Raw genomic sequence first — 22,843 nt, 5'->3', positions numbered from 1 at the left:
GAAAATTTGACATGTAGATGGAGAGGATATTCGATGAGGGCGGGGAACAAGCGAAGTCATTTTTTGATCAGATCCCTCCTCATATGTGGACTCAGTGCCACGACGGTAGAAGATGGTATGGGAACATGACCACTAACCTTGTGGAATGTTTCAACACCGTCCTGAAAGACTCTCGTAGCCTTCCAATAACGGCCCTTGTGCAACTAACATTTTATCACATTGCACATTATTTCAATAGCTGATGAGAGGCTGCTCACAATGCAATATCTGGAGGAAATGCATTGACTCGGTATATCTTGCTAGCAATGGAAAGAAGGAAGCTGAAGGTGACTGGACATTGAGTCACAATGTTCAACCAGTCAAGGGGTAGTTTTAGCATTACAACTGCGCAGTTGGGGCCACATAAAGGGAATAACATCTAAACTTTGAGCATCCATAGATGCGAATGCTCATGTGGGAAGTGGCAAGCTTTACACTTTCCCTGTTCCCACTTTCTCGCTACATGTGTAGAGACACGGCTGAACGCTGTCCAGTATGTTGAGTCATGTTAGAGCACTACCGAACAGTATGCGACATATGACGTGGATTTTCATCTGATTATCCATTAGGCGTATTGGCCAGCATCCTTGTTGTCGGCTTTGTAGAAAAATCTTGCATATGCTTGACATAAAGGTCAGCCAAGAAGCTCACGTATACACAATGAGATGGACACAAGGGAAGGTAGGAAGAATATCTCGTGCAGTATATGTCATCAAGAATGACATAACCGCACAAGGTGTCCAAGAAGGACACAACCTGGGGATGCAACAGGGCCTTCACACTAGTCGTTATCACTTATAAGGGTTCGTGTAGATGTCATAGTATTATTATATTGATTGTATTTCACCATTACCTTTTGCAAGATTGATTTAGGGCCGTCTGATGCTAGTATCCTGACGATGGGTGATCAGCACCGGTCCAGCCGAGCGTGGGCCGATTCGCATGTCGAGCCTTTATACTGTCGAGGGGGTACGTAGTTAGTCCATGACCGAATAGATGCAGATGCTCGCATAATTCGATGGATACGATATGTGGCCTTCTACGAGATTTATCAAATTGGCCATATCCAGTTGGACTGACATCTAGTTACTGCCTTTGTGGAGTGCTAGAGACCAGAGATGCACACATTCCACCTACCGCACAGGGAGGCGACTATCACCCTCTAGTACGTTGCGATTTTTTTCGGGTTGCCAATTGATGGGAGACCCGTCACTAGTCGTACTACTGGACTAGTAAAGTAGGGGGCAGCTGGTCAAGGAGGAGCGTTGCACCATATGTGCAAGCGATTGTTAGGAGTGGTGCCACTTGATTGTGAGATTGTTGGTGCCCACATCCGCATGTAGTTTGTTGAGGGGGAGATGTTTAGCCAACCCCGGTAGATGCAGATGCGAATACTGTAGCGTGCCACGCACGAGCCCACTTGTTGTGTTTGATATGTAGAATGTTGTTTTACGACCTCTCAGGGAGTTATGCACATCTGATGTTCCTCCCACTCCTTGTAAAGCTGACAGAGATACGCTCGTACAGTTGGGGATCAGCGACATTAGCATGGCTTTATAGGGAGATATGCTGCGCAACTGCCAGTCGCAGCGGGAGATCCCTAGCCCACTCCACTTACTATAGGTTTGGGCATGGGAAAGATTCACTTTCTTAGCTTCTACATGCTTTGGTTTTCTAGTATTGAGAGGGATGAGCACGGTTGTCCGATTGACCCAGTCCCACTCACATTCCGGTTAATAACTTCATTCACAATGCATTTGTGGCATGATTACTACGAATACTTATAGGGCTTCGTAGTACATACTAGTCGTTACACCTATTAACTTACGTATTATTTTGTACAAATGGAGGGATGAGTTGAGGGCACCGTAGGTTGCGGAACATACATTGTCCTGGTACAGGTTCGAGTTAGACATGCACCGGGTGCATGAGGTATAGTTCAATTCAAGTGTAGCACATCATAATAATTTTCTATCAGATACATGACCCACCTCTTACATTATACTTATGTTTAAGTGCAGTTCTTATGGACGCCCTACACAGATGATATTCTGGCCGACCTACCCACTGATTATGCAGTCGGGAGGGACCTATGGGTAGCCTGAGTGCCACTCATATGCTTTCATATTATCGAGTGGTATCTTCCTAACCAAGTTATGCATCAGTTTGGCTATCGACGGGGCATTCCCAACCACTTTTTGACGTCAAGGGCAGATGTACATGGGAAGAACTTACACGAGATTGATGGGCGTAGTCGAGGGGTCACAGATTGGGCTACCGAGCACCATATGTACGTGGCCATAGCATCATCGGCAGGAGTACATTATATGGGGAGTGGTGGAGAATGGTCCGATGCGTTCGGATGACCCATACTATCCATCACACGATACTTTGTGGATAAGACCGCTGCTGTCTACATGAGCCTCATAAGAATACTTTAATGCAGACCTACTTTTTGAATGTTTACGTTACGATGTCAATATGGTAACCAATTTTTTTCGTATGTTGCAGACGGATGTACTACATAAGGTTGATCTACTCTCTTCAGATCCCGCTGTTCAGAGGCTAGCGAGAGCTGGATTGGACCTTGTCCACGAGGACGACTGGCTGATCCCTATAGCTCAATAGGCCCCGCCTCCACAAGGAGGTCAACCAACTCCAGTACGAGGAGGTCGAGCAGCTTCCTCTAGTCGTCCACCGAGTCTGGCCTTCTCGCCACCCGTCGTACAGGCGGAGTACATATTTGGCCCATCTGCACCGTATGCGCCTTCGACGGCGGCCGATATTGCGAGTCCATTTAGTAGATAGGCAAACATTCCATCTGACTCTACTGCCACCCCATCGATGTATTACCTATTATATGACCTGCTCGATGCAGAGGAAGTGGATGCACTCGCTATGCCACCTCGGTCTCGTCTGGAGCCTTCATATGTGTTATCTCCCCATCCGCTTCACATGGACGTAGATGATGCAGTTCCTATTGGCAAAGATGCTAGACTTACAGCACATCGACGGGACAGGACACCAGATGTGGAGGAGATGCCAGGAGAGGGTAGATGCCGACGACTGCCACCCCAAAACCGGAGACGACCCCCATACGACATGGAGTAGTCCACTCGATTATTTTTATTTCATTTGTACAACATCTATTTTTTATTTTTTCAATTGTATAGCATCATTGTATTATTTATGTATATAATTAGGAATATTTATTCATTTTCCACAGCATGTATATGTGAATGATAGTTGTGTATGATAGGTGTGAATGAAAGTTGTAAATGAACGCTGTCCATTATCACCTTCTCGATTAAAAGTTGTGTATGATAGGTGTGAGTAAATGAATATTTACCCATTTTTACAGTAATTTGATACGTTGAATGTGTATAAAAGTTGTGAATGAAATTTGTGAACATACTGGTATCGATTATATAGGAAAAATGTTTTATTTGAACAGGTGCGTGGATGGGATATTCTCATTTTTTAAAAGGAGACTCTACCGAAATGTTTTACAGTTATTTGATACGTTGAATGTGTATGAAAGTTATGAATGAAATTTGTGAACATATTGATATCGATTGTATAAGAAAAGTGTTTTCTTTGAACAGGTGTGTGGATAGGATATGGTCATTTTTTAAAAAAGGGACTCTATCGAAATTTTTACAGTAATGATTTTTTATATAATTGGATGCCCAGACCACGCTAAATGATATTATTCATATTATAGAATGTTATTTCAACAACAAAGAAAAATTATAATTTAAGTTTTGTAACAACGAATGATAAATTTATAATTCAATTTTTGTACATTAATGATAACTTAATTATATTTTAAGAATTAGTTAACCAGAACATGACCTTGTAAGTTGTAAGGTGGATATGTATATCAAATTTTGAGCTCAAATACTTACTTGATATTATTCATATTATAGAATATTGGTTCAACAACAAATAAACAACTCAAAGTGCATGACTGAATATGGGCAATGGGAGTCACTAGTCAACAATATAATAGTCATACGTTATAAATATACACTAATAACAAGATTATTTTTAATTAAAATTGTTCAATAACCACCATTTCAGTAGCTACAATTACCCGAACCTACTTACACATATGATAGAGAATGAACAAAATCCTGAAGGTCATCCATAGAAAGACCAACCTCATCTAACAACACATGATAATGTGTGGGCATTGTGGTCCCTTGCAAATTAAAGCAAGCAGTAAAATAATTACAATTGGCATATAAGGTTGAAAGGTGTGAATAACTCTAATTATCCCACCTTAATAACATATGGAAATGTAACTGGGATTTTGGATTAAAAAGTCAGTTTAAAATTTTTTTTATATCTCCAAACCCATAGGACCCCATATGACGGAAGAAGAAAGAAATAGCGATGTTTTAGCTAGGCACTACTTCACATTTGAAAACATGGTATCTACTGTTACAACATTCCTTTTGGACTATAGTAGAGTCCTCCCGAGTACATCTCATGTGGAGACGACCTAGTTCATCTCATAGATAAAACATGGAAAGGATTAAGATGCATTGATTTTAGTATTAATTAGAACCAATCAAACCAGTAGGTTAATATGAGAGGGGAAGATAAATGAAAACTGACGAGATAGAACCAATCCATTCCAGCATGTGCACTTACCAGGAGGAACATTGTTTGGACACCTACTAGCTTGAAAGAACTTAGTGTGATGATTATTCTGAGCAACAATTATCACAAATTTGGGACACCGCTTCTCATCAAGGAATTTACATGCCTACACATATGAAACATTGTTAAAAAAATTTATGATCACAAATCTATTTCAAATTAATCCAAGCAAATAGTGGGGGTAACAAGTGTAAAAAAAAAAAAGACTTGGATAAGCACAAACACAACTATAATTTGATCCAGTTCAATGTTCAAAACCTGGTTGAATCGGTATTCGCTAACCCCATCCTTTAATCAAACAGTTAATTAACTAATGAGTGAAGATTAATCTAAGATAAATGAAGAAAATGATTGATAAGAAAATCATCCTTTTAATACTTAATAACATTAATACTTTTGATCCAAAGGATATGGATATTGATATTATCAAGTTTTAAAAGCCATATTTTTGTGTCTATTTAGCCACAGATTTAAAGCAAGATCAAGACATGTGACTAAAATTTTCAATTACTGCAAGAAGAATTGGCACATCAAAGTTCACTATTACAAGCTTAAGAACAATAATAAAGAGAAAAATCAAATAAATAATGAGAAAGAGTTCAAAGAAAATGTTGTCGATACCGAATACGAAGCTACTAAATTTGTTCTTTCCTTTACTAGTGATGCATGCTTTAAAAATCATTAGGTGATGGTTAGCACCCTTGTTTCACATGTTTCCCAATATAAATGTATACTATTACCTATTCAATGCAGTAAAAATATTGTTGTTATATCCATGTGAAGCCTTTTTACTCTATAAGGAGATGACTCTTTGTGTTGTGATGATTCCAACCTTTTCAATATCACTAACCAAAGAAACTCTTTTAATAATGCAAGTGAAGCAGTGGCAGAGTTTTTTGAGCCAACATCTTTTAGTTTACTTAAATCCTTACTAAATTCATATCAATTGAAAGGGGAACTAAAGTTCCAAATTTTGGATTGGGTGTTCACTAATGAAATGGATTTAATTTCAACCCATGGGAAGCCAAGTAGTTATGATGGGATGATTTCAATGGATGCAATCTTTTCAGTGGGCTGTGAAGAAATGCCTAGGTCAAGAGTATTGTTGCTTAACGTGTTGCTTTCTTTCTGCTCCTTCTGAGATGTTCTTGTGAACTTCAAGAAGATGTGAAACTCAGGATAACTAGAAAGTTTGAATGGCTTTTGAATATTTTGATTGATGAAGAGGTGTATTGTTCAGTGCTTGTCTTGCAAATTCCTATAATTCATGACACTGGAAAATCTCAGGAGTTAGCTTGGCAGCCAATATTTTACTGGCTTTTGCATACTTTGAAAAGCTTCACGTGCAAGAACCTGACTCGTGAGATATGAAATAAATAAATAAATAAATAAGGGGGTAAAACAGTAATTTGAGCAGGCTTCATTGACAAAGCCAGTGTTTTTGTCAAGGAAGGCCCTTTTATTGTTCGGCGACGAAATGCAGAGGTTCATTGACAAGGAGAAGCCGAGAGGTTTTGGGAAATCCTGAAATCTTAGGCTCATCGACGAGGCCACCACTACGTTGACGAATTTCCTTCGCTGGCTCATCAACGAGGTTGGCCAAATCAAAGGCTCTATAAATATCCATTTCCTTTGCTTCTTGGCTAAGTTATCAAGGTTCTCTCTCTCTCTCTCTCTCTCTCTCTAGAACTCGAAGCTCCACTCTCCCTCTCTAGATTTTTTCATCGTTCTTCGTTATAATCGACGATCTGACATTACTGCGGGGATCAGGGAAGGAATATCTACGAGTTCTAGGGAACGAATCTTCGGGTTTTGACCCAAAAATCGAGGTAAGGTTCGATTTTCATTTTCGTTTTGGTAGAGTTGTAGGAAGTAAGATTGTAAGTAATTATTGTACTGTGATTTATAGGTTTTGGGAACTCAGTTCGCTGTTTAAGAGTCATAAAGTTTGTATTTGGATTTTCAGGGAAAGGTAAGGGGATTTTGTTTATATCGGTTATTCTCGAAATCGAATTCGGTAGAATTGTGGTTCAGGATCTTGTGTATGTTTTGGCTACTTATTTGGGGAAATCTAATGGAAAAAAATTTACAAGGTTTTCACGTTACAGTTTTGGGGAAAAAGTTGGTGTCAGGTTGCATCTCTAGTTTCGTTGGAAAATCGTGGATATATTGTTGAGTATATTGTGTTATGGAGATGGCTATGCCTTGACTTGTTTTAAACTATATTTTTGAAAATCATGATTTTGTGATTACCAAATAAGTGTGAAATGGACTGTTACATGAATATGCATTGAGTTTTGATTTACTGAAATAAGATATAGGAATATGTGTTTCAAATTGTTTCAGGTTGTGAAAGATTGTCCGGCTTTATATCCGAGGGTGTGAAATACCACCTTCCAGTCGCAAGAGTGTCTGGCTCTATATCCGAGTGCGTGAAATATCGCCTCTTACCAGCTAATCACTGAAGGGTATGGATCCACCAGATGTACCAATACAATGCCGTGGGAGCTTAGGGCTACGCTATGTGCCGGGGATGCCATGTAATGCAGGCCGACTTCATGCTGAAGGGTGTGACGACACTGGGTTGATTGATCATGTGTGTGTTGAGAACTATACTGGAACTATTTTGTGAAAATATTGGAACTGAACTGTGTATGTTTTATGTCATGATAACACTCATATGCCACACACCGATATAACTTGGATCTGCCTTACTAAGAGGTGTCTCACCTCTATCGTACGTATATGTTTTTAGGTCTTTTGAGTAACCGAAACTAGCGTCCTAGTGTTGGGAGCGTGGTGGTCAGTTTATTGCATGGAGTACTTGTGTAAGTACTAGGATTGTAGCAGGGTTGTTGTTTTGGGTATTGCTGGCACCTTGGGTTATATTTTGCAACATGGAACTTAAACTCTGTTTGTATAGACTCTAGTATGGTACGATGTATGTATGGAATGAACTTTTCCACTGCGTATATGTTGTGTATGTGAAAGTGTATAGGGTGTACGGGAACCCCACGGGGTTGGACCCTCATTCATTATAGTATCATGTGTGTTTTGTATGATACAGGGACAGGTTAGGTTACTACATCACACCCTGGGTCCCATTACCGGGTTCGGGACGTAACAACTTGGTATCAGCTTTAACCAAGTTGTTAGGTTTTGTAGACTTGGTTAGGCGTTAATGTGTGTACATACTAGAGCATAGGATGTTGTGAATGGGTAGATTAGGTCGAGGGTTGTCTTGCAACTGGACAAGGATTCATTGACAGTATTTTGTGTTTTTCCTGGAATGACGATTTTGGTAAAACCATGGCAAACCATTAATGGTTTCGTGTCAGTGTGATAGGATAGACCTGGACTCGTAAGATTGGTAGTTAACATGATTATATGTCAATGATTGTGTAAACTGTATATAACGTAGGAATTCTAACCGCTTCCTATTCTATTTTTAGAATGAAGCCCAAGGATAACAACTTAGATAGTGGCTCTGAGGGGACTACAAGCGATTAATCTCCTTCTGTGCCTTGAGGGTTGACAAGGCAGATTATGCGGGAGATCGAGTGTGATTGTTAGGAGACGTGAACGCTTTCTTACTGCTATAGGGGTGTACCATCGAGAGATTCACACGTATGCACCCTCCGAAATTTTCAAGAGAACTCTATCCGATGATAGCAGAGGACTGGGTCGAGAAGACCGAAAGGATTCTGGAGGTCCTACACTACATAGATAAGCATAGACTCCTCTACGCTACCTTCCAATTGTCTGGGGAGGCTGGGCGATTATAGACTGCGGTGAGTCTGTTGGAGAAGCAGAGAGCCGATCCAATAAAGATGACGTGGAGCCGCTTCAAGGAAGTGTTCTTTAAGAGATACTTCCCGACCTTCACACGCGATGCTAAGGCGAATGAGTTCTTTATTCTGACACAAGGAGATATAACGGTCCAAGGGTTTGCTGTTCGGTATATAGAGCTGTCCCGTTTTGCACCGTGCTTGATCTCAAACGAGTATGAGAAGACTCGGAGGTTCGAGAAGGGCCTGAGGAAAGACATGCACAGATTAGTGGGTATGTTGCAGATCTGTGAGTTTCTTGGTTTTGGTGGATAAGGCCACTGTGATTGAGATCGGCATCCGAGAGGATGAGGTGGATCGGGAACCGAAGAAGAGGCCAATGCCATCAGGTTCTCGTCAGGGATCATGGAAGAAGAAGAACAAGGGCTCGGGTTACCGCCAGAATACCGAGCGTCAGGGTTCTTAGGGGGATCAGTCACGCTATTGTTGTATCAAGTGCTACAGATGGCATAAAGGTGAGTGTCAGTCATTTGGGAGTAACTGTTACAGTTGTGGAAAATCATACCACATGGCTTATGACTGCTGCACACCGAAGAGAGACACGCCTGCATCCAGTGTGAACCGAGGTAGCAATCAAATACCTCAAGGAGCCATCTAGGTGAACACAGCTCTGGCAAGAGTATATTCTCTTACTCCAGCGGATGTGGACCGTGCGGGGAATGTAGTGATAGGTACCTTGTTATTGCTTTCAAATAGAGCTATTGTTTTATTTGACTCGGGTGCAACCCATTCTTTGGTATCTGTAAGCTTCGTAAAGTGGTGTGGGGTTGAGATCCAAGTTATGAATAAGGGGCTATCTATAGCTACACCATCTGGGAGTGTAACATCCTGTAGGAGGATGTTAGGAGGCTACCCAGTGGAAATTCAGGGAAGGCTACTACCGGCAAATCTTGTGGTATACGATATATCTGGTTTTGACGTCATACTGGGGATGGATTGGTTATCCTCCAGTTATGTTGTGATCGACTTTCGTGGAAAGGTAGTAGTGTTCAGACCTCCCGGGGAGCAAGAGTATGAGTTTGTAGGATTGTGTGTGTGTTCGACGCCACAAATTCTATTGGCATTATAGGCCAGGAGATTAAAGTTGGACGGATGTCAGGGGTACCTAACTTACGTGAAGGAACCACTGCGGGATGATTTGAAGTTTGAAGCTCAAGGATATTTGAGTGGCTAACGAGTTTCCAGATGTGTTTCCAGAAGACTTACCCAGTTTACCTCCGAAACGTGAGGTGAATTTGCGATAGAGTTGCTGCCTGGCAAGACACCGATCTCCAAAGCTCTGTACTTGATGGCTCCAGCAGAACTTCAGGAGTTAAAGGAGCAATTGTAGGAATTACTAGACAAGGGCTTTATCCAACCTAGTGTTTCACCCTAGGGAGCTCCAGTTTTATTCGTGAAGAAGAAGGATAGGTCGATGCGTATGTGCATTGATTACCGTGAGATATATAAGGTGACTATGAAGAACCGTTACCCCTTGCCTCGTATTGACGATCTCTTTGAATAACTACAGGGGACGCAGATCTTTTCGAAAATCGATCTACGGTTAGGGTATCATCAGATGAGGGTTAGATCTGAGGATGTTGCGAAGACTGCTTTTTGAACCAGATATGGCCACTATGAGTTCTTAGTCATGCCTTTTGGGTTGACAAATGCTCCGGCAGTGTTCATGGATTTGATGAACAAGGTTTTCCATGAGTACCTGGATTAGTTTGCAGTGGTTTTTATCGATGACATTCTGGTATACTCGAGGAGTCCGGAAAAGCATGAAAATCACCTAAGGTTGGTACTGTAGATTCTGTGAGAGAGGAAGTTGTATGCCAAACTAAAGAAATGCGACTTCTGGTTGAAGCAAGTCGCGTTTTTAGGCCATGTGGTGTCTAAGGACAGTATCTCAATTGATCCTAGTAAGATTGAAGCTGTGGTCGACTGGGTAAGACCGAAGAGTGTGTAGGATGTTCGGAGTTTCCTAGGACTGGTGGGTTATTATTGTCAGTTCGTGGAGGGATTCTCTAAGTTGTCTGGGCCTCTGACATGATTGACTAGGAAGGGGGTGAAGTTTGATTGGACAAATGATTGTGAGCAGTGTTTTTAGGAGTTGAAGCACCAACTGGTTGCTGCTCTGGTCTTGACCATTCCTTTTAGGGATGGCGATTTTGTGATCTATTGCGATGCATCTCTGAAGGGTTTGGGATGCGTGCTTATGCAATGGGGTAAGGTAATAAATTATGCTTTTTAGCAACTCAAGGAATACGAGAAGAATTACCCTACGCAAGATCTGGAATTGGCTGCTGTAGTTTATGCACAGAAGATCTGGCGACACTACCTGTATGGTGTTCAGTGGGAGATTTTCACTGACCACAAAAGCCTCAAGTACTTTTTTACACAGAAGGAGTTGAACATAAGGCAGAGAAGGTGGCTTGAGCTAATCAAAGATTACGATTGCACCATCAGTTATCACCTAGGGAAAGCTAACGTGGTAGCTGATGCGTTGAGTCAGAAGTTGGAGCATGTGGCAGTATCTGCAATTGTAGCTCAGCATCATATCAGATGGGATCTGTAAAGCCTTAGTATAGAGTTGGTGGCTGAAGATCATCAGGCTTTCATTGCTAGCTTGGTGATCCAGTCGACTTTGTTTGAGCGTATTAAAGCTGCGCAGGCTAGTGATTCGGAGTTAGTTGAGACTGTGGAGAAAGTGCAGCAGGGGTTGGTTGCAGATTTTAACATCTCTGAGGGAGGTGTGTTGAGGTTTGGAACCATACTGTGTGTTCCAAATGACGACGAGATCAGAAGGACGATTCTGGAGGAAGTTCATCATTTTCTTGCATTCGATACATCCTGGTAGCACGAAGATGTATCGAGATTTGCGTGAGACCTTCTCGTGGAGTGGTATGAAAAGAGAGATTGCTCAATTCGTGGAGCAGTGTCTGACATGTTAAAAGGTGAAATATGAACATCAAAGGCCGGTAGGGCAGTTACAACCCTTAGTTATTCCAGAGTGGAAATGGGAGCATATTTCCATGGACTTCGTTATCGGTTTACTGCCAACACTTCATGAGCAAAAAGCCATTTGGGTAATCGTGAACAAGTTGACGAAATCTACTCCCTTTGTACCGATGAAGGTTAGCTACCCTTTGAGTATGCTAGCATACTTGTACGTGCATGAGATAGTCAGAATGCACGGGATACCAGTGTCCATTGTGTCAAATCGAGACTTGAGGTTTACCTCTTGATTCTGGAAGAGCTTACAGGAAGCACTAGGGACAAAGCTTACTTTCAGTACAGCGTTCCACCCTCAGACTGATGGACAGTTAGAGAGAACAATACAGATCTTGGAGAATATGTTACGGGCTTACGTGTTAGATTTCAGTGGTGGCAGGATGCAGTTTTTGCCACTAGTAAAGTTTGTCTATAACAATAGCTTCTAGGCTAGTATCGTGATGACACCATTCGAGGCTCTATATGGTAGGAGGTTTCGGTCTCCTCTGTATTGGGATAAGGTTGGTGAACGTCAGGTTTTAGGACCTAAACTCATGTAGCAGGTGTCTGAGAATGTGAGTTTGGTCCGGGATAGGATTAAATCAGCTTAGAGTCAGAAGAAGAGTTACGTGGATGTTTGCCGCCATGAGTTGGAATTCGAGGTGGGGGGTAGGATATTCTTGAGAATCGCTCCGATGAAAGGAGTGATGAGATTCGGGAAGACCATTTAAGGTTCTTAAGCGAGTGGGTCTGGTAGCCTACAAGATTGCACTACTAGCACTCTCGAGGATCCATAATGTGTTCCACGTATCCATGTTAAGGAGGTACGTGTCGGATTCTGTTGCATGTTATTAGTTACGAGAACTTGGAAATTGGGGATGCTTTAGCGTATGAGGAGGTACTCATTCAAGTTCTGGATTATAAAGTTTAGAAGCTACGTGCCAAAGATATACTGTTAGAAAAGGTATTGTGGTGGAATCACAAGGTTGAGGAAGCTTCTTGGGAATTGGAAGCAGAGATACGCCGGAAGTGTCCATAGTTGTTCAGAGAGGTAGTTTGGATAGTAGAGTCAGTTGAGTACGGGTGAATAATGCTGCTATTGTATTGTGATAGGTGGTTAGTCTCTAGGGGTGTGTGTTATTGTGAACTCCCGAGAGGGTATATGTATGTAACCACGGTATTCCTCCGTCATGAGCGAGGGTATGTATGTATTATGACGGGGCTGCGTTGTAAGTGGCCACCGGCTCTTCCTAGAGTCGGGTATTTGTATTTGGTTGTATGGATGAATTCATAGATGGGAGATTACAAATTTCAAGGACGAAATTTTTGTAAGGAAGGGAGGTTATAAGAACCCGACCTGTGAGATATGAAATAAATAAATAAAAAGGGGGTAAAACAATAATTTGAGCAAGCTTCATCAACAAAGCCAGTGTTTTCATCGTCGAAGGCCCTTTTATTGTTCGGCGACGAAATGCAGAGGTTCGTCAATGAGGAGAAGCCGAGAAGTTTTGAGAAATCTTGAAATCTCAGACTCGTCGACGAGGCCACCACTACGTCGATGAATTTCCTTCGCTAGCTCATCGACGATGATGCTACCTTGTCGACGAGGTTGGTTAAGTCAAAGGCTCTATAAATATCCATTTCCTTTACTTCTTGGCTAAGTTATCAAGGTTTCTCTCTCTCTCTCTCTCTCTCTCTCTCTCTCTCTCTCTCTCTCTCTCTCTCTCTCTCTTAAACTCGAAGCTTCACTTTCTCTCTCTAGATTTCTTCGTCGTTAGAATCGACGATCCGACATTATTGCGAGAATCAGGGAAGGAGTCTCTATGTGTTCTATGGAACGAATCTTCGTTTTGAAATCTTCGAGTTTTGACCCAAAAATCGAGGTAATGTTTGGTTTTCATTTCCGTTTTGGTAGAGCTATAGGGAGTAAGATTGTAAGTAATTATCATACTATGATTTATAGGTTTTGGGAACTCGGTTCGCTGTTTAGGAGCCGTAGAGTTTGTGTTTGGATTTTCGGGGAAAGGTAAGGGGATTCTGTTTATATCGGTTATTCTCGAATTCAAACTTGGTAGAACTGTGGTTCACGATCCTGTGTATGTTTTGGCTACTTATTTGGGGAAATCTAATGGGTAAAAATTTATGGGGTTTTCACGTTTCAGTTTTGGGAAAAAAGTGGCGCCAGGTTGCATCTCTGGTTTCATTGGAAAATCGTGGATATATTGTTGAGTATATTGTGTTATGGAGATGGCCATGCCTTGACTTGTTTTAAACTATATTTTGAAAATCATGATTTTGTGATTACCAAATAAGTGTGGAATGAACTGTTATATGAACATGCATTGAGTTGTGATTTGCTGAAATGAGATATAGGAACGTGTGTTCCAAATTATTCCAGGTTGTGAAAGAGTGTCCGACTCTATATCCGAGGGTGTGAAATACCATCTGCCAATGGCAAGAGTGTCCAACTCTATATCCGAGGGCGTGTGAAATATCGCCTCGTACCAGCTGATCACCGAAGGGTGTGGATCCAATAGATGTACCGGTATGATGCCATGGGAGCCTGGGGCTATGCCATGTGCCGGGGACGCCGTGTAATGTGGGTCGACTTCATGCTGAAGAGTGTGACGGCATTGGGTTGATTGATCATGTGTGTGTTGAGAACTATACTGGAACTGTTTTGTGAAAATAATGGAATTGAACTGTGTATGTTTTATGTCATAATAATACTCATATGCCACACACTGATATAACCTGGACCTGTCTTACTAAGAGGTGTCTCACCCCTATCGTACGTAATTATTTTCAGGTCCTTCGAGTAACCAGAACTAACGTCCTAGTGTTGGGAGCGTGGTGGTTGATTTACTGCGTGGAGTACTTATGTAAGTACTAGGATTGTAGTAAGGTTGTCTTTTTGGGTATTGCTGGAACCTTGGGTTATGTTTTGTAACATGGAGCTTAGACTTTATTTGTATAGACTCTGGTATGGTATGATGTATGTATGGAATGAACTTTTCCACTGCGTATATGATGTGTATATGAAAGTGTATAGGGTGTATGAGAACCCCACGGGGTCAGATCCTCATTCATTATAGTATCATGTGTGTTTTGTATGATACATGGACATGTTAGGTTACTACATCATACCCTGTGTCCCATTGCCGAGTTCGGGGCGTGACATCATGATTGTGGTTTCTTCAAGTTTAGCCAGGGGAGAAGTACTGTATTTCCTATTCAAGAATGTTTTCCATCCTCACTTCCTTTGTAGGGAGATTGTCATGGAACTTTGGTGCTTTATGGCACGTTACGCAACGCACCCGTGGTGAATGATGTTGTTGATGAACTTAACTCATTGTTGAAGTTAGTGATATCTTCTCAATATGTTCTTATTCTTAGATGTGCTTTCAGAAAGTTGGCAACATCAATCTGTGTGCTTCTTACTTGTAGCACTCAATCTACCATAGATCAATTTTATAGTTCTATTATTGATGACAAGAGATCTCAAGCATCATGTCTTTTGAGTGTGACCCTTCTTATGGAGGGATTTTCCCTCACATTGCTTACAGACAATAGAAGAAATAGAGCCATAAAAAAAATTATTATAAATTATTATTGCTTCATAGAGAGTTTTGATGATGAGTCGTGTAATTTTGGTTTGTTTAGAGTGCCAATTTTTGCACTGTCTGCTGCCTCCCAATCTCTCACCTGATAAAGAGGTTCCTATATACATTATTTGTGAGCATTATATTGAGTTCTGTGAGTATCAAATTGTCTGAATAATTCTAGAAACATATAGTGTCCAATTAGTTTTGGAAAATAGTTTTTATTTTTAGTTAATAAATGAACAACAATGAATAGTTTTGACACTATTTACTTGTGACTGTTATTAATATACATTCACATGTTTCACTCGTTTCACATACATTTATATTAGTATACATTTATATTTTTAATTAAATTTAAAAATTTAATTTCTTCTATGTAAAAATTTAAATTAATAAATGTTTCCTCGCTCCAAAAATTTAATTTATCATTACTATAATAACTAAATAAAAAAGGAGAACACAAAAAATTGAAACAATTCATGTTACAAATTATAGTTAAAAAGATTTTTGAAAATGACATACTTTGAATTATTAATAAAAAAAATGAATGCACAGTAAATCTCGCTGCTTGGTCAGCGAGATATAAATGGTAGCCCAAATAATTGACTGACGCGTGGTAAATAAATCTCACTGCTTGGTCTAACGAGATTTGCTTGGGAGATAATTTGGGATTGATGCATAGAAAATCTCGCTGCCTGATCCAGTAAAATTTAAATGATGGTCCAAAAAATTGACTGACGTGTGACAAATAATCTCACTACTTAGTCAGCGAGATTTGTTGGGAGACAAGCTGGGGTAAATCTCGCTGCTTAGTTAAGTGAGATTTATTTAAATCTCGTTGGATCAAGCAGCGAGATTACATTAGAATTATTTTAGAAATTATTTTTCTAAATATGGTATTATGTAATATATATTTTTTAAAAAAAGATAAATTGGGAAAAAATTCTAATTATATGCATGGAAGTTAACGAGGAATATTGTGATTTAGCCAAAGTTGAGGAAATTATTAGTAATTAAACTATCGCTCGCCAGGCTCTTGATTTCCAAAACTGACGGTCACGCTTCACTCAGAGAATCCCCCTCCGTCGCTGTATCCCCTAGAAATTGAAGAAGAAGAAGAAAAGCAGCGAACAATCGAACGAGTTAATTGAATCGAATTGAACACAGTACAATCTCTGAGGCAATGGAGTTCTGGCAAAAGGCTAGAAGCTTCGCCGAAGATGCCGCGAAGCGTTCGCAAGAACTGACCAAAGAAGCCGCAAAGCGCTCTCAGGACCTCACCATCGGTTCCTCCAAGATCTCCGATCTCGTCTCCGAGACTGCCAAGCGCTCCAAGGAGATCGCCGCCGAGGCCTCCAAGCGAGCAGATCAGATCAAGCTCGAGGCCCTACGCGGCGCTGGAAAGCTCAAATCCCTTGCTGACCAGATCCCCGCCGGCAATCTCTCCCTCGTCGACTCGTTGCCGGCACCAGCCAAGGCTGCCCAGCCCGCTGATCTTGAGAGGTTCGGCGTTACGGATGAGTTGAGAGAGTTCGTCAAGGGAATCACCTTCAGTACGTTTCAGGATTTTCCTCTTGAAGGTTGGTGGAATTTCTGGTTATATTTAGTTTCTGAGAAATGTAGGGCGAGAGAAGGAAGTTTTTTGTATTTTCAATTCTGACGAATTTTTAATTATTGAGTTTGATACAAGTTCTTATATGAGTTCACCTAAACATGTGTCTTGGAAAATTTTTGAATTGCTCTTTGTTTATGGTTATCCTTCTGCTGCAATGTTGGTGATGCTTCTGGTGTGCAGATGATGCAGAAATGACTAATGTTCCCACTATCTCCAATGTTCGGCAGGATCTTACAGAATGGCAAGAAAAGCATGCCAATCTTGTTCTCTCAACCGTCAAGGTAGGTCCGATAGTTTACTGAAAACACCAACAAATGATATGTAAATGTCTAATCTTGTTTTTGGTGTATGAATATGTTTATGTGTAAGTATATGTTTATTAACAAATAGAAGATATCTGATCTTGCATGGGGTGATCAACATTCTAATGAGTGCTTGTTTAAAACCAAGGGGGAATGACATATAAAGAGTGCACACATGCTTCTATAAAATTTTACGAATGTTATTTTCTTTTATTGAGTGCTTAGGTTGCGTTTGGTTCACCAACTGAAGTGATGGGAATAGAATAGAAATTGTGTATGGATATAATAATTTATAGAACATACTCATGTAAAAATTTGTCCTGTAAAATCCAATTTGGATTAGGATAAAAATAGTCATTCTCACTGTAAAATTTGGAAATACTCATTCCTTGTTTGTTCCTAGTTATGGATTAATAAATTTTTTTGGTCTTTTGCAAACTATCAAATTCCTATATCATGACCATTCTATTTGTAGCAATAGACATTTCATGAACCAGACACAATATAAACCTATGCTTCTTACAAAAATGGGTGAAAATTATGCACTATTAATTTTTTATTATTTTTTTGGTGTATAATTTGTTGTAGGAAATTTCAAAGTTAAGATATGAGTTATGCCCACGTGTTATGAAGGAAAGGAAGTTCTGGAGGATTTACTTTATACTAGTAAACAGTCATGTGGTACCGTAAGTAGCTTCTCAATTGTGAGCATCCTCAGCTCGGCTGTACACCGTTTATTGCTTTCAACTTAATCTGTTTATTTTGCCATCTCACATCCTTACATCATTTAGATGCTCCACTAGATAGTTCTGATCTTCAATATTTAAAGATCTCACCATAGTTAGAAGGATAAGTTGTACTTCCATTATCTCATATAAGATCATAACTGAGTTTTCCGCCACATTGCATAAATTTTTCTAGAATCGAGATCCAATTTTCTGTTGGATTATTTTACTCCCTACATATTTTTAATTTCTGTCTGTCTCATACTTTGGCTTGAAATTTTGTTCTTTTTGTGCTTTGAATATTTTTTTCCTAGGATGAAGCAATGAATTTATTGGAAAATAGCATGGGTCCATTAGACGAGAAGGTTTGGTTTGGTTTCTAGTTTAGTTTTTTTCGTTAAGCAGAAGACTTCTCTTCGGCTGTTTCTGAATATCTTCCAACACTAGCTGGATTAGCTTTTCTTGTTTAGCTTTTCTGCTTATCAGCATAGCCATCATGTTTTATAAAACGTTACAATTTATGTTTTAATGGTTCAGTTTTCTATTGCATGATGGGCATGTGTTTCCTAGTATCTATTCATATGTTTGAGTTCGAGTTTTACTAGCTAAACCAGTTAATACTCACCCCTTCACACACTTCATCTTCAAATTGGTATATTGGAAACTAATCTTACTTCTGTCATGGCTGTGTGGATTTACAATGCTTTCACCATCTTCCACTGATTTCACTCATTCTTTTTTCCCCACAAAAAATTGCAACTATAAGAATTAAATGTGACCCCCCAAAAAAATTTGCCACTAACCATAGATATATAAAGTTCACCTCATTATATTTTGACTTCCTGCTAAGGCAGAAAGCCTTTGGAGTCCTTTTTACACATGTTATGTTGATTTTTTAAGCGTTATATTGATATAAATGCATACATTTGCATGTTGTACCGTATCATGTCACATTCTATCAATATAAATGCTTGTCTTCTTGCATACTATTAGTGCTTTGGAATCTTGGATCTTTATTTCTCATTTTAAAAATTTTCTTTTGTGGATTGTTATTGCTCACGCTGTTGCTCTTATGGTGTCACTCCACAGTTATATAGAATGGTTCTACGCTGCTCATTCAGGTCTGCCCCTATCTTTTTTGTTCCACTAGGTATGAGAAGCGATACATGGAGGAAGTAAAGATGAATTCCACAGAGCAGGTAAAAGATGATAGAGTGATGGAAACATCAAAGGTTGCAACATCTAAACCCGAAGCAAAGGGAGTAAAAGAACAGAGCAAGACTTCAACTTCATCACATACTGAGCAAGACTTGGATGTGTTTCTCTTGGGGGATCTTGGGGACAGCGATGATGGACCAGGTATTTGATTAACATTTATGCACTATTTAACATGTATCGTTATTGATATATGCATAAAGATTGATATGGCCCATGCCAGTGCAAACCATGACTTTTTTGAGGTTGTTTGCCCTCCTCTCTTGCAACACAAATTACTTTTTTATTCAGATTTTGCATATCCCTTAACCCAAAATATATATGATGTGGAGATTGTTGAAGTTCCTGGATGGTACTAGCTTTAATGAACCATCCATACTTGTGTGCCTGAGTGGATAATTCTCCGACAGTTAATATATGGCTTTTCATGGCTTAATGTTAGTCACCATACAAGTTATGTTTGATTGTTTTACTGGGCGTCCAATCAACCAGTCACCCTTCTTTTAGCTGGCATAGAGAGATTACATAGTGGTTTTTATTGTTTAAAAGACAAGTGAGTGGAGAAATTATGTTGGGGTGTGATTCTTGGGAGATTGTTCTTTAGTTTTTGTTTTCTCATTTTTAATTTTTCCTTTTAGTTTTATTATTCTTTTTAATTGAGGGTTTCTATACATCATGAGATTGTGTACTGATTATCTGCCTGGTTTTTCAGATGATGAGGATGGGGGATTTGATGATGATTTTGACAAAATGGTGGATAGTTCAGTAAGCACTAGTTCTTTTTTCTCCTTGTACATTGCTTAAAGTTTTGCTTCCTGATAATGGTGCCTGCCTCTAGGTTGCTCAACTGAATGAATTTAACTAAAACACAATTTGGGAGTGGAATGTTGGTCCAGGGCTTACTGGCATCCTTTTTTATTAGGTCAATTATTGTTGTATTAAAATTTTGTAGTATAGCTCATGCAACACAAGTTTCAACACACTGGATGCATATATTTGCTCTATGTACATGTGTGTTCTTTTGGGGACATGGGCATACTTTCATGCATGATCGCTTGACTGGCCCTAGGTACTCAATGGTCCCCTTAGTTGGGTTTGGTGCTGGTCTGCTTCAATTGCCATAAATTGATATTGCACTAAAAAATATTATTGACTTTGTCCTTTGTAACTTTAATGAACCTGCAGGATGATGAAAAATCAAAATAGTCTGCTAATGGAACTGTGGCAACATTGCGGCATATCACTGCTACTCAAGCTTTTACAGAAGGAAAAGAGACATCTTGATGAATGAATGGCTGATTGGGGTATAATAGACAATGGATAAAGCTTTTTTCAGAATTTCGGAATTTTATTGTTTCTTCTCATACTTATCAAAATTATAATAATTGTTTTATTTATCTGCTTCTCTTCCTCCCTTAACTCAACTGCTGTGTCTCATTGGTGTAAAGAATGCTATTAGTATCCATTGCTGACGATTTTAGTTCACAAATGTAATTTTCATCCAATCTTATAGATGTGTGGTTTCTATGCAACAAATGCTCATTCACTGTTGGCTCTTTCTTAGAGGCTATGGTTGTCATTTTGAATTCGGATTCTTGCTAAATTTAATGCTAGTAGTTTCTCAGAAGATCAAATTTATGCTCTTAACTGGGCGGAACCGGGTTGATTGGATGCCACCCAATGGAAACCCATCCATTCTTTGTTTTAAAGGCACGTTACTGCGATTCTAAGCTTTGACAAAGAAGTTGTGGCTCTTAACAAGGTAAACAAAAATTTCAGCCTCCTTATTACCCCCTTTTCCCTGAGCAGGGGCTTCTTTGGTAGTCATGCTTTTGGGTTCTTGGAGATAATTCTCTGGTTATGCATGCTATTACAGCTTGACACTTAAATTCTGTACAATAAAACCCCACCATAACAAAGTAAAAGATTCATGAGCATGTATTGAAAACAGATTCCAGCGTACGACAGTTTCTTAGTGTCTCGTTGCAGACTTACATTTAGTTTTCTTGTCCAACAGAACATTATGCAACAGTTTCTTAATGATTTGTTGTAAGACTTTACATTTAGTTTTCTTGTCCAACAGAAACTAAAGTTAAGGGTTCAATGCATTCTTAGCTTATACATTGCAGGAACCATGCACTCGTAATGTGACTCTATCTTCTAGGATATATTCCTGTGAAATTGCGTTTTTGTATCAAATGTTTGAACTAAATTTCATTTGGCGACCTTATTATTGGTTTAGTTTCTGCCTGCCATCGTCCCCTAGTTGACCTCTCTAAATAAGTTCTTGGTTCGCAGAAATTAAATTGGGATCTTGTGCATAAGAAAATTTGGGTTGCGAAAAAGATAAAGACAAAATGTTTTGTGTGCATAATGATTTTTTAGAGAATCACGAATACCCCATACTAGGATATGAGACGCTTTGGATTTTCAATTCACGTAAGGCTGCATTTGAAATTATAGATTTGGATTTGGAACTCAATAAATTTACATAAAATTTAATATAATTTGGAGGTTGCTGCATCTTTCAAACATATTATAAGAATAAGGATCCTTATAGGAAAGGCAATAGCGCCTGAATTGTTTTTGGTTTCGAGCTGCATCTTGCTCCCTCGCAGGGGTCGGACTTTGCCATTAATTGTTCTCTGCTACCTTCCAGTTTAAGAACTACAGACAGATGTGGGCATTGCTTAGCTTTCTTTCCTTTTAGCATATTTGCTTTTATTGTCGAGACCATTTTTATTTTTTTGGTTAAATGTCTTTGCGACCAACTACGATGATATATTTGGCGGCTCATGGGAATGCATGATTCCGAGTGTAGAAAACTAAAAGATGAAGAACTAACATCACGAATTTTGGTAGTATGCTCTGCTTTTAGATTTGTAGATTCCTTTGTATGATAAGCAGTGTTTGATCATGCCTTAAGGTTAAGAATTTTCTTTAATTATTCGATGAGTCATTATTGTCGAAGAATACGAAAGTAGTATCCCTCTTAGAAACCAAGGCTTCTTAATTTTGCTCTTTATAAAAGGGGCAGCTTTAAAAGACAAATGATAAAAATATTATTGAACTATTTTTAATTTGTCAACTAGGGTCCTTATATATATATTAGCTAAGAGGGAAACATTACATAAAGGTTCAAAATAGAAACTTTATAATACAACATACACGTGTAGTAAATAAATTACGGAAAAGTAAAGTGCACACACGATATGTTATCGAGGTTCGGCTAATTGTGCATATGTTCCTACCTTTAGCTCACAAGTCCGAGAATTCTACTAATGCTCACTTAACGGGTGGAGCGGCACCGATTACAACCAGGTTAATAAACGGGGTTGACCTCAACCTATAAACACACCTTACCAAGATGGTGCATCTAACTTTCCTAACCGAGTCTAAGCCAATCTGGGACTATTTACCAGGGTTAGTCTTCCTCTTCAGGCCCAAGCTTAGAATACAAATGATATAAAAATTTACGTACAAATAAATGCTTCTTACACAAGCATATTTGCACCAGTAATAATCAAAACACACCAATCATGTAAGAACAATAAGTTCAATGGTGTATATGTGCAATCAACACTCAAAGTAATGATTATCTCAAATTTAAGCACAAGAGTGTTTCTACAAGTTAATCTTTGAAACTATGTAAAGATAAATCTTAATCACAGTTTTAGGGTTTCAAAGATTTGTACCAAGAGAAATTTAAAATATCTCAAAAATTATTTTCTCAATATATAGACACAAAAAGATATTCAAATATAAGCTTGTAAAAAGTATTTTTGCACACACAAAATACAAGCCCAATGAGTCATGCAATAATAATGCAAAGACTCACTTAACTATAAGA

At 39.3% G+C, this 22,843-nt stretch overlaps 1 protein-coding gene across 2 annotated transcripts; it reads left to right on the top strand.

The window, feature by feature from the left end:
• Positions 1–16,110: 16,110 nt before the first annotated feature.
• Positions 16,111–20,529, top strand: LOC131146664 (uncharacterized). Of its 2 annotated transcripts, XM_058096400.1 has the most exons (6): positions 16,111–16,716; positions 16,932–17,032; positions 17,642–17,739; positions 18,929–19,137; positions 19,706–19,758; positions 20,179–20,529. In XM_058096400.1, the coding sequence occupies exons 1-6, from the start codon at positions 16,320–16,322 to the stop codon at positions 20,197–20,199; spliced, it is 879 nt and encodes a 292-aa protein (XP_057952383.1). In that variant the 5' UTR covers positions 16,111–16,319; the 3' UTR covers positions 20,200–20,529. The 2 variants fall into 2 exon arrangements, with proteins under 2 accessions (XP_057952383.1, XP_057952382.1); XM_058096399.1 differs by having other exon boundaries at positions 19,706–20,529.
• Positions 20,530–22,843: the final 2,314 nt, after the last annotated feature.

Source organism: Malania oleifera, chromosome 13, assembly GCF_029873635.1.
Source record: "Malania oleifera isolate guangnan ecotype guangnan chromosome 13, ASM2987363v1, whole genome shotgun sequence".
NCBI classification, from domain to species: domain Eukaryota; kingdom Viridiplantae; phylum Streptophyta; class Magnoliopsida; order Santalales; family Ximeniaceae; genus Malania; species Malania oleifera.
Note: the sequence above shows the minus strand (reverse complement) of the source record. Positions and strands in the feature narration are given on the sequence as shown.

Bases quoted from the DNA above. Each gene is read 5' to 3' on its own strand.
- LOC131146664 (XM_058096399.1), top strand. From the start codon at position 16,320: ATGGAGTTCTGGCAAAAGGCTAGAAGCTTCGCCGAAGATGCCGCGAAG. The intron at 17,740-18,928 runs GTAAGTAGCTTC...TTGTTCCACTAG, and splicing joins GTAAACAGTCATGTGGTACC to GTATGAGAAGCGATACATGG. The intron at 19,138-19,705 runs GTATTTGATTAA...CTGGTTTTTCAG, and splicing joins GGACAGCGATGATGGACCAG to ATGATGAGGATGGGGGATTT.